This window comes from Crinia signifera, chromosome 9 (genome assembly GCF_055691185.1).
Source record: "Crinia signifera chromosome 9, ASM5569118v1, whole genome shotgun sequence".
Lineage (NCBI taxonomy): Eukaryota > Metazoa > Chordata > Amphibia > Anura > Myobatrachidae > Crinia > Crinia signifera.
Genome location: NC_139225.1, coordinates 79,927,932 through 79,945,097, shown reverse-complemented (window position 1 = coordinate 79,945,097; position 17,166 = coordinate 79,927,932). Strand labels below are relative to the sequence as shown.

Here is a 17,166-nt window from a genome sequence, read left to right as displayed (position 1 = left end):
TCCAATAGGTAGATGGAGGTGAGAGTAGGGAGGCACGGAGACCACCAGAGATCCTTAGAGCATACCTCAAAACATGACCCTCTCCAGGAGGGACACAATGCTCTGTTCCTGGACTTTCCTCTTAATGTATGATTACCATTACCTGTTTTAAACAGATTAATTGATAAGAAAGGTGCTTCAAAGGTGCTTCAACACGCATAGCACAGCATCGCGTCGCACACGCCGCACGAATACACCCCGATAATTGTACGCACGATGCGTTTTGTACTTTAAAAGTACAAAACGCGTTCTAAAATCGATGCGTGTGTGGGCTGCATTAGAAGGATTTTGTCAGAAAGAATGAACTAGAATAAACCCCATTGTTCTTTCTCCCCCACCTCTCTCACTCTCCTCCTCATGTCTTGTCTCCTCCATATCTGCCTCTCTTCTCCCCTTCTCTTCCCATTGCCTTCCACTGCAGAACCACTTACTATGGCAATCTAGTGAAAGTGATAGCATACGGGTCCTCCAGAGTCTAGTCACAGGCAGGCTCGCTCTCTGATTAGACAATGTATCTCAGACCTACCCCACTCTGTGGGCAGTATTCAATGAAAATATTCATGGCGTGCAGCGAATCCTCTTTAGGATTCGCTGCACAGTCGCCGTGTTCCGGAGCCTCGCTGTCCCACTGCTATCCCCGTATTCAACTAGGCAGGGGCTCGCTGCCCCTGACGGCGAGTGTGAACCGCCGCAGGGAGCCTGAGGACGGCAGCAGGCAGGGAGATGGAAGTCTCCCTGCCTGCCCCAGATTGTATGTGGGGGGGAGGTGGGCTCCCCGGGAGCCAGGCAGCACAAGCTGCCCCCGGGAGAGCCAGCAGGGGACCAAATATGCACTGCTCCCGATCGTGCATATGTAATGATCGGGAGCAGCGAATATATGAATATGTAATGAGCGGCTCTCGGCTCCCGGCCCCCTGCTGGCTGTTATGTGTAAAAAAAAAAAATGTTTTTTAAAATTAAATATATATTCATGTACTATAAGCACATGAATAAAAATAGCATACCCCTTCACAGAATAAAAGTCCTGATTTTTTTTTACACCAAATGTAAAACAACAACTTTATTTTAAAAGTTCACTTTCCACTTCACCATGAAAAGATGGCAATTTGCTACACGGCGACACACGGCGAAAATCACTTAGAAAGACGGCGGAAAGTGCACGTTGAATAGGGTGATTCGCTTTCTGACCCAAAAAATCACCTTCCAATGCGAAAATAGCACAAATTTGCCATGAAACAGGGCAAAATATCCTCATTGAATACTGCCCTGTGTCACAAAATCTGAGTCTGTACCTGGGGTTGGGTTCTGTGCAAACACATACCTCCCCATGCACCACGCTTTCAATCAATCTTGCATATAATGGTTGGTGAAATGCAGAAAGTGGATGCAGGCAGTCCATACTTGCCTACTTTTGAAAACTAGTTTCAGGGAGATTATAGTTGGTAGTAGAATTTTGCACAGTGCCCCACTGAGGGGGCGTGTCATGCTCCACTTAAAGGGTGTGTCTAATTCCATATATGGAGACATTGTGATAAGAGATTGTGAACATGGCACCTAGAAGCGTGGGTGTGTACTACTACATCAGTGAGTCAATCTTTTAAAATGACATATCCAAATGTAGATGAGCCCCAGAGCAGTTAGTAAGAGCTACTATACGTGCTAAAGTGCTGGGAAATTGTGCAGATGATTCAATGTATCTGTATCTGTATCTCATTATTTCCCCCCCCCCCCCCCCCCCCCCAAAATGCATCAGTGCAATATGGGCTAGGTGAAATGAGGTAGATTGCTAGACTAATGAGGAAGAGAGGGATATTGCTGCTATTTAAGGGAGTCTCCTTCAGAATGCAAGAGGGTAGGCAACTATGGGGCAGTCACTCTCTCACTGCTCACCACGACTATTCCCATTTGCAACCACACTCTACAATGCCCCTCCCCCTTCCAATAGGTAGATGGAGGTGAGAGTAGGGAGGCACGGAGACCACCAGAGATCCTTAGAGCATACCTCAAAACATGACCCTCTCCAGGAGGGACACAATGCTCTGTTCCTGGACTTTCCTCTCAATGTATGATTACCATTACCTGTTTTAAACAGATTAATTGATAAGAAAGGTGCTTCAACACAGGTGATGGCAATCATAAATTCAGAGGGAAGTCCAGAGGGAATGTTGAATACTTATGCCATTGATGGGGGAGAATCAGATGGTTTCCAGCCATCGATGGCACAGAAAAACAAAGTTTTGCTTTTTTTCTCCTCTCTGAGTGCTGGGACGCCCACCCATGAAGCCCCCCCCCCCCCCGTGTTTTGATTGGCCCACAGACCAATCAGTCAAACACAATGGATGACCATCGATATATAAACATATTGCATAGTTTAGCACTATTGATGGCCAGTTGCATTATTGGCTATGGCAATGGCAACAATGGTCATCCCTACTCTAAGGATCTCTGGTGGTCTCAGTGCCTCTCTGTACTCTCCCCTCCATCTTCCCATTGGAAGGGGTGAGGTGCATGGTAGATTCCTCCCCCATTTTTAAAAGAGTGTGATTGCAGATGGGATTGGAATAGTCATGGCTTGTGGTGAGCAGTGAGAGTGACTGCCCGCATCCACTTTCTGCATTTCATGCAAGATTGATTGAACGCTTGGTGCATAATATGTACAGGGCATTACGGTTTGTGGTATAATGTGTAAGGGGCATTACTATAAGGATGAAAGATTACAACTACAAATAATATAAGGTGCATGGAGGCAGATGTATCAATAACCTTTTAACGTTTGTTAAATAATGGGTCCCGCTTCTCCTGCATAACGAGAAGCGGGCACTAGTTATGGGGAGATGTATTAACATCCCCCAAGCCGATAAGGAGAGCCGTTATGCCCAGTGTTAACGGCTCTCCTTTTCGTCTCCCCCGGCGCCCCGCGCATGCTTAGTGCGCTTCTCCCCCCTGTCCGGCGCTAATGGTCATGCGCAAGATCTCGCAAAAAACGCGAGATCTCCAGCGCAGCCCGAGCCAGACGCAGGGCTAGCGTTGTCCCTACAGTGGGGGATAGGACAACGCTAGCCCTGAGCTGGCGAAGCGGCCGGGGCGAATTAACGCCTTGAAGGCTGTTAATACATCGCCCCGGCCGGTAATCCCGGGGGGGGATGGATTGCAGGGGACAGCCCCGCCGAGCGTAACTCGGCGGGCTGTCACTAGCGCACGTCAGGTGCGCTAGTAATACATTAGCAAAATCGTAATTCACCCCCAGTTAACCAGCGTTAAGTGCATTTTTGCACTTAACGCTGGTTCATACATCTGCCCCATGAATCCATACCCTCCAACTGTACCTAATTTGCTGGTACAGTACCGTTTTTTAACGGTCTGTACCGGCAAATAAAGATTGTACTAAATGTACCGATTATTTATCACATTGGATCATCCTTGTCGGAGCCTCAGAAGCACATGAAGCCAGCACTGACTCAATACACTGCAGCAAGGTGGCTGCACTTATGCAATAATATTTTAAATCTCATCCTCTTCATTCCATCGTGTATATCCTCATACCACCAACATAGCTTGGCTCCCCACTCTTCTCCTGCATTTTAAATAGATATATTTGAAAAAATGCCCAGTACACATTCGTAAAGTTTCTCCATGACCACGCCCCCTTTTCGTATGTGTACCGATTCCTGCGCTTAAAATGTTGGAGGGTATGATGAATCTGGAATGAAAATATATATACAGTAGTGCTATGGATTGTTTCAGGTATGGGTCCCCAAAGTGGAAGCTTGCCTAGGGCCCCATGAGGCTCTGGCTGTCCTGTGTAGTGCAATCAGTAATAACTAGGTCCCCGGAGCCGATAAAGCTGGGGCTACGTTTGCGTTCAGTTCCATATCTGCTTTTAGCATAACAGTCCCAGCAGAAACAGAACGCCCATTAGCACCCGCTGCCGCTATGCCCTGCTTCTGCCGCGGATAAGGAGCCGCAGGAGGTCATACAGACCCCCAGCACCCGGGCACCAGTTGCCATGGTGACCGCCGGGATGTGTAGTGTACACTGTACACAGGAAACTTCTTCAGGATCCTCCTGAAATATCGCGAGTCTAGCAGAGGGCCGTGACGCCCGAGTCAGCTGATTCCGATGATCGCAGCCAGGCAGGAAGATGGCGGGTGGGGTGACAATAGGAGGGGCGTGGGGCAGAAGGCGGTGAGGCGGAGAACATGGTAGACAGCATGGAGCACATCTCCATCCCTAAGGTGAGGACCACATGTAACTTGTGTCTGTATTCTTGCTTCCCCGTACACGTGTGACTCTCAGCGCCCGGCGCCATGTATAGCACATCTGCTTAGTGTGTGCACCACAGACGGCGTTTATGCGCTACTTCTGCTTCTTTACACTTGCTCTCCGGCGGCTGTCCCGTGCACTGACATAAGTAGCCGTATACTCAGCCTGCTGCCATTGTGAAGTGAGTGTGCGTGGAAGCATGGTGTTATGGCAGCCTGGCAGGTGGGGGGTGCAGTGGATGTTATTGCTGCCTGCTGCTTCTTGTGGTACAGATGTGAGCGCAGCTGGGCGGAGGTCAGCTGAGCCCGTGCCAAGAGCAAGTCCGGCCGGGGACATTGGGACTTGGCTGATCCAATGCAACCTTCTCTTAAGATATGTTGTGTGACTTTATAACAGTTCCTGTGCGTCTTAGGTATAACTGCTAAGTATTTACTAAGCTGTGGACAGAGATAAAGTGCAAGCCAGCTCCTAACTGCTGTTACAGGTGTGCTGAAGCTGTTTGGTTAATGCTTTATCTCTGTCTACTTTATCTCTATTCAAGGCTTAGGACATAGACCCCTATGGGGTATATTCAATCCCTGTCAATTGAAAGTCTGAACTGCCGCCTTGTCTAAAAGACGTCAGTTTCCGAATAGAATAGGTCGGAAGGGGTTCAGACTTATTCAATTCTAGATACTTTTTTTCTGACAGGTCGGAATGTTCCGACATGTCAAATCAGGTGGATTGGCGGAATAGCTGTCAATCCGCCTTTTGTCAGAAACTGGGCCAAATCCAACAGGTTTTGCTCCCGTTTCCAACCATCTCAATCCGACTTTAAAAAAAAGTCGTATTTAGGCAGGTCCCAGGTCTCCTTACCATCGACACGCTAACCTGGTTCTGGCCAGATGAGCATCAATCAGCGGCCAAATCCGACATTTAGATTTGGCCACTGCATTGGATAGGTAGTGTCTGATCCATGCCAGCAAAAGAATGTCGGAATGGATCCGACACTGATTGAATATACCAGTATACGTTACTTTGTATTCAATAAAGACAAAATGTGGTAAAATAGCGCAGAAATTGCTTCCAGTGGTTATTCTTCTGTTACGCCAGTTGTTTCACACCACATGGGATAAAAAGGATATGTGTGTGAGGACACATCTGTATAACAGGAAACAGCACTTTTCCTTGAGTTTCCTCAATTACATTTCTCTTGTCTTTCTGTGGTATATGCAGATGTGAGGAGAAGATGCAGTCACTGAGAATACCATTGTGTAATCACTCACTGTTGTGTGTGAATGTCTATAACCATTCATGCCAGGACATCTTTGTTTGCCTGCTGAACAGCTTTAAATTACTTGCAGGATGCTTTCAATGCAAGTTTTCATGGGTTGGGATCATTTGGTCTACAGCATGATGGTCAACAGTCATTAGGTCGACTCGGGAAAAGGTCGACATGGTTATAGGTCGAAAGGTTGTTAGTTCGACAATGTCTAGGTCGACAGTCAAAAGGTCGAAATGGATGTTTTCACAGGTTTTTTTTACCTGAATGTCAACACAGTCGACATGGACACAATTTAAAGTGCACCGCATCCCCTCGCTGCGCTCGCAATGCGTCGGGCACGGTGTCTCGCTATGCTCGGCACACTATTTTATTCTCCCACCATGCCCTAGTGGATGGTAGGGCATGAAATACCGCCTATCATCACATGTCGGCTCAAACAACAGTGAAAAACCCCATGTCGACCTTTTGACTGTCGAACTAATGACCTTTCGACTTAGAACCATGTTGACCTTTTCCCATGCCAACCTAGACACATGCTGACCTTTTCCCATGTCGACCTAATTACTGTCGACCATCATGCTGTAGACCAAATGACCGCATCCCGTTTTCATCTGATTAGGTTATCTGGTAGTTTACTGCATGATGCCAACCAGTGGTGGCTGCAGCACCAACTAAAGACTGCAGTGAGAGCTGGCCAGCACGTATCAACATGCATACAGTATAAAGTTGTATTGGGACATACACACAGGGAGATTTGAGCAAAAGATGTGTTCTGAACAATTTAGTGGGGGAGATTTCCAGGTACGGTATAGATCAGTGGTAGCCAACTCCAGTCCTTGAGAGCTAGCAGCAGTTCATGTTTTCTAGGTCACCTAGCTGGGGCACAGGTGCACTCATTACTGACTGACACATTATAAATGATCCACAGGTGGAGCTAATTACTTCAATTGTGATTCTGTGAGGAGACCTGGAAAACGTTAACTGTTGGTAGCTGTCGAGGACTGGAGTTGGCTACCCCTGGTATAGATGATAGACAATATGTAGGGTGACCACTAATGTTCGACATTGACAGAAGGTTGACACAGGTTTGACTTTAGGTTGATATGAGTTTTTGAATTTTTAGGTACTTGTTTCCTAGCACGGCGCCCCCGATCTTGATCGAAGTGCATCCTATCGCATCGCATGCAATGCGATTCGATTTTTAATTGTGCAAGCACCCTGATGGGTGCTTACAATGTTAAATGCACCCCCCCCCCCCACTATCAACGCCAACCAGAAGCGTGGCGAGCGCAGCGGTACGCGTCCTCCGACCTTTTCATACCCCCACTATCCACGTCGGCGTGGAGTTCATTGTAGATAGTGTGGCGAGCGGACATGGATGACTTTACATGTATTCCGCGTCCCCTCGCAGGGCTCGCCACGCTTCGGGCTCGGTGGCTCGCTGTGCTTGCCACGCTATCTAAAGTCAACTCCACGCCGACGTGGATAGTGGGGGTATGAAAAGGTCAGAGGAAGCGTACCGCCGCCCCTCGTGGGCACGCTTCGGGTTGGCGTTGATGGTGGGGGTGGCGTTGACAATGGGGGTGCATTTAACATTGTAAGCACCCATCAGGGTGCTTGTACAATTAAAAATCGCATCGCATGCCATTTGCTGGCATGTGATATTTCATTGTACAAGCACTCCTGTTAATTTAACGGGAATATCGCATCGCACGCCACTAAATACGGTATGCGATGGTATGCAATTGGCGCCGTGCTAGGAAACAAGTACCAATTTTTTTTCTTGTTCTTGTGTCTGTCAACATGGACACCGTATAAGTGTTCTGTGTTCCCTCGCCATGCTTTGGGCATGGTGCCTTGCATTGTATTCTCACTCTATGTCCACTTGGATAGTAAAGTAAGAAAAACTACCTCTTTAGTGGAAGAAAAACTAGAAAAACTCATGTTAACCTTATTCATGTTGACCTTAAGCATGTGTCGATCTAGGGTATGTCGACCATTCGCACCTATCTCACACTGAGTTAAGCTGGCCATACATCAGAAAGATCGATCTTAAGATCGATTGCACTCATGATTGTGTACAATTTCCCTTGAAATTCCCGGAAGTCCTTGGTGGTTTTTGAACACACAATCTACTCACAATCCATCATACAATCAGTCATACAATCCATCTGCTGCTTGATTTTGTACACAAGATGTGCACACAATCTGCATACAATCCATCTTACAATCAATTGAGATTGTATAATTGGGTACAATATCTTTCTGATGTATGGCTTTACTGTTGCTCATCATGACAACTCCCCTAAATTATAATGTTCAACCAACTTGTAATTAATAAGCCATTTTCACAAGTATAAGATACATCTTGTACACCATGAAAACCTCAATAGATATGTTATACACCGTGAAAGCTAAAATTTAAGTTTTAATAAAACAAAATAAAAAATGACTATGGTTCTAATGCTAGCTTTGCAGTAGAACCTTGCGCTTGTACTTCTGTTGGAGTTCTAAACTTTGGGCCTAATTCAGACTTGTTTGCAGGGCAAATTTGTTTGGACCAAACCATGTGCACTGTTGGAGGGGCGGAAGTAACCATACGCAGTCTTTATATCTACAGTGTCTAGGTTGACAACTATTAGTAAACATAGTCAAAAAGTTAATGGTCAGAATGTGGATGTGGTCAAAAGGTCGACATGGGATCAAATGTATTTAGCCGACATGTGTCAAGAGATGGTATTTCATACCTTACCATCCACATGGTGGGCGAATATAATAGTGTGCCGAGCGTAGCAAGCCATCGCACCTAAAATATGGCGAGTGTAGCGGTACACTTAGACATGTCCATACCGACCTATGTTGACCTAGACACCAAAAAAACATGAAAAACTCATGTCAACCTTTTGACTGTAGACCTAGACATTGTAGATGTAATATACTGTAATCGGAAGTAACATGTGCAGAGCGAGTTCGATTTGGTTGTGCTGTTTTCAAACCAAAATCTAAATTGCAGTCTAAAAATAAAGCAGCCAGTATTTATACTGCACAGAAGTAAAACAACTCGCCCAAATCAAACTCTCTCTGCATGTGTTATATTTGCCCCATCTGCAGTGCACACTTATTTTGTTTCTGTGCAGGGTAAATACTAAAGCCGTGTACACTGGGCAGCGATTTGGGCTGATATCGCTGGCGACCATATTGTGAGTGATGGGAGTGTGCCCCGGCAATAAATCGCTGGCGACCATATTGCGAGTGATGGGAGTGTGCCCCGGCGATAAATTGCTGGGTGCGCGCTCCGGTTTAAGAGCCCCGTTATAATTGCTGGTCGCAGCAGCTTGCTCCTGTGGCTCTTTCGGCAGAGGTTTCTTTTCATCAGCGACAATCTCTGGTCGCCGATGAAAAGTAGACATTGAGCGATATATCACTCGGAGATATATCGCCACGTGTGTACGCACATTTACTGCTACACTACAAATTAGACACACCCAATCCAAATCTAGATCTCTCTGCACATGTTAGGTTTGTCTCACCTGCAGTGCACATGATTTTGCCCATGTTGAGAACAAATCTGTCCTGCTATCAGGTCTGAATTAGGCTCTGGAAGCGAATAGCCTCCAATTGTTCATCCCAGGGAGAGAGAGGGTGTCATCTGGTCTGTGGTGCTGGACCTAGACCAGTGGTAGCAAACTCCGGTCCTCGAGAGCTACCAACAGTTCACATTTTTCCAGACAACCTAGCTGCTGCACAGGTGCACTCATTACTCACTAACACATTTTAAAAGATCTGCAGATGGAGCTAATTACTTCAGTTGTGATTCTGTGAGGAGATCTGGAAAACATTGATTTTTGGTAGCTCTTGAGGACTGGAGTTGGCTATCCCAGACCTAGACTAGGCTGCTGTGATGAAATAAAATGCTGGTAGGTTGTACATAAATCTTTTGTATGTATACAGTTGTTTCTTATAATTCGTAAAGCATGCCAGTAATACAGTCAAATTATTAGAATACAGATGTATGGGAGTTTTTTTTGTGTTCTGTTTTAACCCCTTGAGTGGTAAGTTTTGCTGGGGCAGGACGAACCTACCAGGGCAGGTTTGTCCTGCCCCAGCAAAACCCACCACAGAACATACTGGGTCGAAATTCCTGGTTGGTCGACCTGAGTTATTCGGTGTGGTGCGTTTACACAGCACCTCGAACCGGGTGTGGACATCACTAACCTGGATCCGACTCGGGTTCTTTGTGCGACGTGAAAGGGAAATTTTAATTAACAAAGCAATATAAACAAAGATCTGCAAAGCTACAAATTGGTGCTGATACCTGTGTTTTTAAATCCACATGCAACATACAGAGTTGCATTTTTAGGATTTCAGTTGTGATTATTGTTCTATTCTTTTAAGAAAGCTTATTTGTTTTTTTGACACTACTTTATTTATTTTTCTTTTTTATTTATTTTACACTTTTTCAATATTGTGTTTTTTCTCCCAACCATGGAAAGGGTGGACAAAACAAATGTGCACACACGGATGTGGAAAACTATGCTGGTTAAGGGCACTGACGAAACACCTGACTTTTTTTTTTTTTTTTTTTTTTCTTCCCCTTTCAGAACATTACAAACCATCTCTCAAACGTCCCCTGCAGTATAATGTGCTATGTACTTAATGAGCGTCCCCTTAGAACTCAATTTAATTTCACCAATCATTGACATTGATTTAATAAATACTACTCCAGGACTTTTTAGGAATGGGGCTGTTTCTTAAATATATGCAGAACTGTCCTGGCTGTCAGTGTAGTCAGCAACAAACCCAGAGATGGATGATGGAGATAATTGTTTTAGATATTAAGAATCAACGCTCATTGAATAGCAAACAATAAAACATGTAATTTTGTGGCATTTCCCTTAATGTACAGATGAATCAGTAGGGATATTGAGGGTTAATCTCCATGACGGTCTGCACCTCCACCTAGCTGGATAGCCCCAACATTTATTTATTAACCATTTCGGTACTTGTTTCCTAGCAGGGCGCCCAGATTTCCTACGTACGCTCAGTAGTTAATTTATTCACTGCACCCTGAGTTAAATCGCGTTGCATGTCCCTCTTTTGTGGCGTGATATGTGAGATGAGATCTCAGTAGTTTATATGGTAAAACACCTAAAACAGCACCACTCTCCATGTCACCCCGAAGTATGGCGAGCCCCGCGAGGGGCGGCGGAACGCATCCTCCGACCTTTTCATACCCCCACTATCCACGTCGGCGTGGAGTTGATTTTATATAGTGGGGCGAGCGCAGCGAGCGGACGCGGAATACATGTAAAGTAATCCGCGTACTCTCGCTGCGCTCGCCACACTATATAAAATCAACTCCACGCCGACGTGGATAGTGGGGGCATGAAAAGGTCGGAGGATGCGTTCCGCTGAGCTCGCCACACTTCGGAGTGACGTGAAGAGTGGTGCTGTTTTAGGTGTTTTACCATATAAACTACTGAGATCTCATCTCATCTGCGATGCGATTTCACTCAGGGTGCAGTGAATAAATTAACTACTGAGATCGCATCGCGCACACATCACAAGGCACAAAAAGCCATGCGATGGGATGTGCCATGCAATTTCACTATGCAGAATAGCCCAGGCGCCCTGCTAGGAAACAAGTACCACAGTTTCTTATATAGCGCACACATATTCCGCAGCGTACAGAGAATATTTGAACATTCGCATCAGTCCCTGCCCCAGTGGAGCTTACAATCTATATTCCCTACCACATGTACACGCACACATTCATTCTATAGTTAACTTTGTTAGAAGCCAATTAGCCTACCAGTATATTTTGGGATTGTGGGAGGAAACCGGAGTACCCGGAGGAAACCCACGCAAGCACGGGGAGAATATACAAACTCTGCACAGTTAGGGCCATGGTGGGAATCGAACCCATGACCTCAGTGCTGTGAGGCAGTAATGCTAACCATCACACTGGAGAGAGTGTAAACATAAACCACTGTGATCACCTGCATGTGTACCCGTCTGTATCTACAACCTGTTTCATAGAGTTGGTACATATTAATACTACCTCTTAACATGATCTGTTGTGAGCTTGCTGCATATTTGTGTAGGACTTTAGCTCGAATGAATGCCATTACTATGCAACTGGTCCTTTACATATTTTCTCTGATTACACAAAGTTACGCAGATATGTGGACTGTCAAACCTCAACACAGCCCAAATGTTGACAGTAGAAATCTGACATTAAGGGGTTCAAGCCCCCATACATTAGTTTGACTTGTCCTAAGGACAACCTTCTATACCATAATTAGCAGCACATTATCCCGTGACCTTTTATCTGTACTGCTTCATCTTTGTTAGTTGCTATTTTTGTTTCTGATAAATGTTATTTAAAAAAAAAAATTGTTTTGTTTAAACACTTCCATTCAAGGAGACTTGTACCTAAGTTACAAATGGTTACAGTGCACAAATGGTTATTTTAATGTTTTCATCAAAAAGGCCATGTTAAAAAAACAGCAGAACAAAGACAAGTAGCTGGTCACCATATAATAACCTTACAAATATGGCTATTCGTTTTCACATTTTTTACTAAACATAATAAAAAAAGGATATTCTATCTTTATCAGAGACATATGTAATATTCGTAAAAAGAAGAGTTTAGAAAATAATGCAAAAAGGGAGGGTGAAAGAAATATGAGAAAAAAAAGAAGGGGGGAGGGGGTAAGGGAAGGAGGAAGGGGCAGACACTGGGGGGGTATTCAATGCTGCAGCGAGCGGCCGGCGAGGGGGTTAAACAGCAAGGATTGCAGAAAAGCAGCGATCCTCGCTGTTTAACCCCCGCACCGGCCGCTCGCTCTATTCAACGCTCTGGGGAAATCCTCGCCGTCACAGGACGGCGAGAATTCCCCAAAACAGCGAGACCCGCGGCTACTGCAGAAAACTCACAGTTTTTAGCCGCGAATCTGGCTGATTCTGGAGCCGCATCCGCCAATTCTCCCTCGCTCAAAAAACGGAGCGAGGGGGAATTGGCGTATGCGGAGGGTGTGTTGAATGCTGTCAGGGTGAGTGGTGATAGCGAGCAGGAAGCCCTGCTCGCTGTCACCACTCGCAAACAGCATTGAATACCTGCCACTGTGCGTGGTTAAATGGGCCTGGGGTGAGACCAGCTAACTCCAGGCCAGGTATTTGCCTTTGGTGCAGATTGTACCAAGAGTCCCAAATTAAATGAAACTTGTTGACACTGTCATTAAGGAGGGCCGTAAGGTTTCAACTATTTTTTTTTTGTTTAAAAAAAAAATGTAATCCTGTTTGTTATAATACTATAAAACCTTGCTATGTATTAGAAACATTAATCCACCATGTTTTAATGCTTTTTAACATAAAAAACATGCAAAAGTAGTATTCAGAGAAACACAAAAAATGAGTTCAGCATTAGCACTGGATATGTCACAAGGTTTTGACTTGAAGTAAACATGAACCATTAGGTATTGCCTGTTTAATGTGTTTTATGTTGTTCAATTTTGTGAGTGTTAACTGTTTTTTCCCCCCTCTCCTTTGGGAATGTTGGGGGAGAAACTTGATGCTGGGCAGCTTTAACACCTCTTATCTGATTCACCTCCCTATGGGGTATTCAATATCATCCAAATTTTTTGCCAAGCTAAAAATCTGCACTTTTTTGCCCGTTTTAACGTAAATTTCATTAACCCTATTCAATTGTTGTGGCGACTTTTTGCATGGGTGAAAAATCCAACATCGGTGAAAACTACGAAAATCTGCAAACTTGCTGAAATTAACGTTGTTTTAGTGAATTTGCAGCCATTTTCGTCCATGCTGATTCTCCCAAAACAAAAAGTGAAATGGCTAGAACCTGCACCTTATTAAATTCTGATCGATGCTCTGTCAAAGCACCAGTTGTGTACAATTCTTCCTATGGGGATTTTGAGTATATGAAAAAATGTATTTTAATTGTAATATATTGAATCTAGTATTGTATATAAAAAAAATTCCCCAAATATTGGAAAATTCTCTTTCTCTACCGTCCAATGGGATACTGGGTTGTATACTATGGGGTAGAGATCCTCCGCAGGAGAGACAGGCACATTAAAGCTTTTAGTGTGGGTGCACTGGCTCCTCCTCTCTACCCTCCCTCCACTAGTCAGTTTAGAAAAATGTGCCTCAGGAGAGGCAGTGCTTCTGGATGCTCCAGAGTTTTCTTCAAAGTTTTATTTAGTTTATTATTTTGGGGCGCTGCTTTGACCAGGCAGCTGTCCTACTTCGAGGGTGTCAGGGGAAGGGTCAGGCCACGACCTCTTAAGGTCAGAGACGACCCTGCTGCAGGACAATCTGTCCTGAGTTGGGGCCTGTCACCGCACAGCATTGCGCTGTAGCGAGCAGGCCCCCCAGCTGCCGCACACCCCCTGACTGGTCCGAAGACGTCTGTGGTGAGTACAGGTTGGGGGTCCCACAAGGGGACACCCCAACTGCTCCGTGCGGCAAGATGGCGGCGGGAGTAGCGGCGGCCCTCTCGCAGGGACCGCGCGAAACCCCCTCATCAGACTGGCATAGGGTAATGCCGCTGGACCACCAGGGATGCCCAGCAGGTTTTTATAACATTTTATGTGGAAAACGATGCATTTTATGTGAAAAACGATGCATATGCCAGTATAAATATACTGGAAGCGCCAGCTCCGTGCAAAGGGGGCGGGGCTTCACTCAGAGCGGGACCAGGCTCTGCTGGGCGCGCTCTGTCTCTGCTGCCTGCTTCTTCACGCTTCCAGAGGTCGCCATTACAGCACCTCAGCGGCGTGGTTGGATGTGATCCTTGCAGCAGCAGCAGAGACAGCAAGTTTAACAGCGCAGCAGCGTTGCTTAGCTCTGTTATTACACTGTGTTGATATATATCACTGTGTGTTTTGTGCTACCAGCTCACTACAATCCGTGAGTTAAGGTTTTGGGTGTACTGGTCCCCTCAATATTGCTCTGAGTCTCCCCACTGGCTAGTTAACCACTTGTCCACATACATAGTCTTTAAACAAGGCTGCATTACACTTATACTGTGATAGATTACAGTACATCAGTTTGAGTGTTGATGTGTGTGCGTGGGCACGCTGCTGGGGGTGTCCTGTTGCTTCATCATGGTGAAAAAGCTAACATGCATGGTGTGCAGCACAAGGTTTATACCAGCTTCACAGTCACAGGTCACCTGTGAGCCGTGTATGCTTCCACAACCCAGTGGAGTGACCTCTCAGGTCAGTGGGGTGCCCCCACAACTTGTGGATGGGTCTCAGGCTGATAGTCAAGAGCAGGGGTCCTCAAACTACGGCCCGCGGGCCAGATGCGGCCCACTGAGGACTTTTATCCGGCCCGCCTGGTTTGCTGCTGCCCAAGCGGCAATCACTCTCACTTGCCTCACTTGCTGGGAGGATGGACGCCGGGCAGGCTGGCTGGCAAATGGACGGGCGGGGGAGTGGCCTGGGACGTCAGGGGAAGCAGCAGTGTCTGCTGGTCCGTCCTGTCTCCCTGCATAAGCTTCTCCTATGCGTGTGATGTCATCACGTCACACGCTGCGGCTGCAGAGAGGAGAGTAGCTTACAGAATCCGGAGAGAGGAGCCGGATGAGAAGCCAGCAGGGATGGAGCAGTGGTACTGACTGAGCAGACACTAACAGTGTCCCAGTCCCCACACAGTCTACTCTTGACTGTGTTCTTATTGTTAGAGGTGCGTTTTTTTTTTATACTAACATATTTAAAAATATATATATATATATATATATATATATATATATATATATATATATATATGATATACCACTTAGCATGCACTGTACATCCCCCGCCCCTGTCTGTTGTGGTGGCTGCCGTTACTGTGTACAATTGTACACAGTAACGGCAGCCACCACAACAGACAGGGGCGGGGGATGTACAGTGCATGCTGCGCAGTGTACATATATATATATATATATTATTGATTCGATACAACCCTCCTGCGTTCGCCTTTCTGTTTGAAAAAAATGGCCATACACACCCAAGTCCGGCCCTCCAACAGTCTCAGGGACAGTGAACTGGCCCCCGATTTAAAAAGTTTGAGGACCCCTGGTCAAGAGCCTGCCTGGGCCAGCAGCATAAAAACGCTGATGGACTCTGCTGCTTCCCAGCTCTCTGCCAATACACAGACAGACGCAGAGGGTACAAAGGGAGTTAGCCATGTTGTCTGCCAGGGTTGATACCCTCACCCCTCCCCCTGCTCAGCCTCCTAAGCGGCCTGCTACTGCAATGGCCCCTGATTCTGACGATGATGATGATGACATCCTTGATGAGGGAGAGGAGCAGAATGAACAAGAGATTGTTCAGGAGCAGTCTTTGGCTCATGGCTCTGAGCCTCTGATTAAGGCCATTAGGGAGGTGTTAGAGCTTCCTATGGAGGAATCCTCTGAGGGAGACTCCTTCTTCATGACTCAGAGAAAACAGCCGGTGTACTTCCCAGAACAGGCTGAGTTAGAAAGTGCTTTTAAGAGTGCTTGGCAGAACCCCGAAAAGAGATTCCAGCTTTCAAAGCGCTTCACTAATGCATATCCTTTTGATCCTGCTGGTAGGAAGAAAGGGAGGAACCGCCAGCGGTGGATTCCTCTGTCTCACGCCTTTCCAAGAAGGTGCTGTTACCAGTCCCTGGGGTGTCCACACTCAAGGATGGTGCAGATAGGAGACTTGAGGCAATGCTAAACTCTATGTTTGCGGCCAGCGGGGCTTCACAACGCCCGGTACTGGCAAGTTACTGGATGGCTAAGGCCATTTATACTTGGTCCACGCAGATCCAAGAGGGTTTGTTGGGGGACATGTCCGTGGCTCAGATTGGGGAAAACCTGCGCCACATTCAGGATACCGCACGGATATTGTGCGAAGCGCAAAAGGAATTGGGCGCTATAAATGCGCGGAATTCTGCTATGGCTGTGTCGGCTATGCGGGCTCGGTGGTTGCGCCAGTGGGTGGCTGATGTGGGTTCCAAGAAGAGTGTGGAAAGCATACCCTTCACCGGGGAAAGGCTCTTTGGCATGATTGGATTTCTAAGGCTACAGCAGGGAAATCCACCTTCCTCCCATCAGCCCCCACGGCAGCAAAACGCCTTTTTCACTGGACCCTCCCAGCAGTCCTTTTGCGGGTCCAAGTTCCGCCCTAAGGCCAGAGGCGCCTCTAACGCTAGCAGAGGCACAAGAGGGAAGTTCAGAAAGCACAACACCTCAGGCCATCAGGACCGTTCCACCGCCCCTGCTGCCTCCAGGCCAGCAGCATGACCGGGTACACCCACCACGAGACTATCTCGAGGTGGGGTCTGTCGCACTTCAGCAAGCAGTGGGACGCCTCCTGCCTAGACTCCTGGGCCAGGAATCTAATTTCAGCAGGCTACAGGCTGGAGTTTGCCGGTCCTCCTTCCTCGAAGATACTTCAAGTCGGCCCTTCCAGCCTCATTGGAGGATCAGGCGCTCCTTCAGGGGGCCATTCAAAAGCTCCTCTTGTCCGAGGTAATAATACCCGTTCCAAGACAGGAACAAGGTCAGGGTTATTACTCAAATCTGTTCCTTGTCCCCAAACCAGATGGTTCAGTAAGGCCCA

At 46.6% G+C, this 17,166-nt stretch overlaps 1 protein-coding gene across 1 annotated transcript in view; it reads left to right on the top strand.

The window, feature by feature from the left end:
• The first annotated feature begins 4,142 nt into the window (after window positions 1-4,142).
• Window positions 4,143-17,166, top strand: part of MTMR8 (myotubularin related protein 8) — a 47,108-nt gene continuing 34,084 nt past the window's right edge. Inside the window, exon 1 of the mRNA XM_083159293.1 lies at window positions 4,143-4,274. Within this exon, the coding sequence (XP_083015419.1) occupies window positions 4,239-4,274 (36 nt within the window). The 5' untranslated portion in view covers window positions 4,143-4,238. The remainder of the gene's footprint in view (window positions 4,275-17,166) is intronic.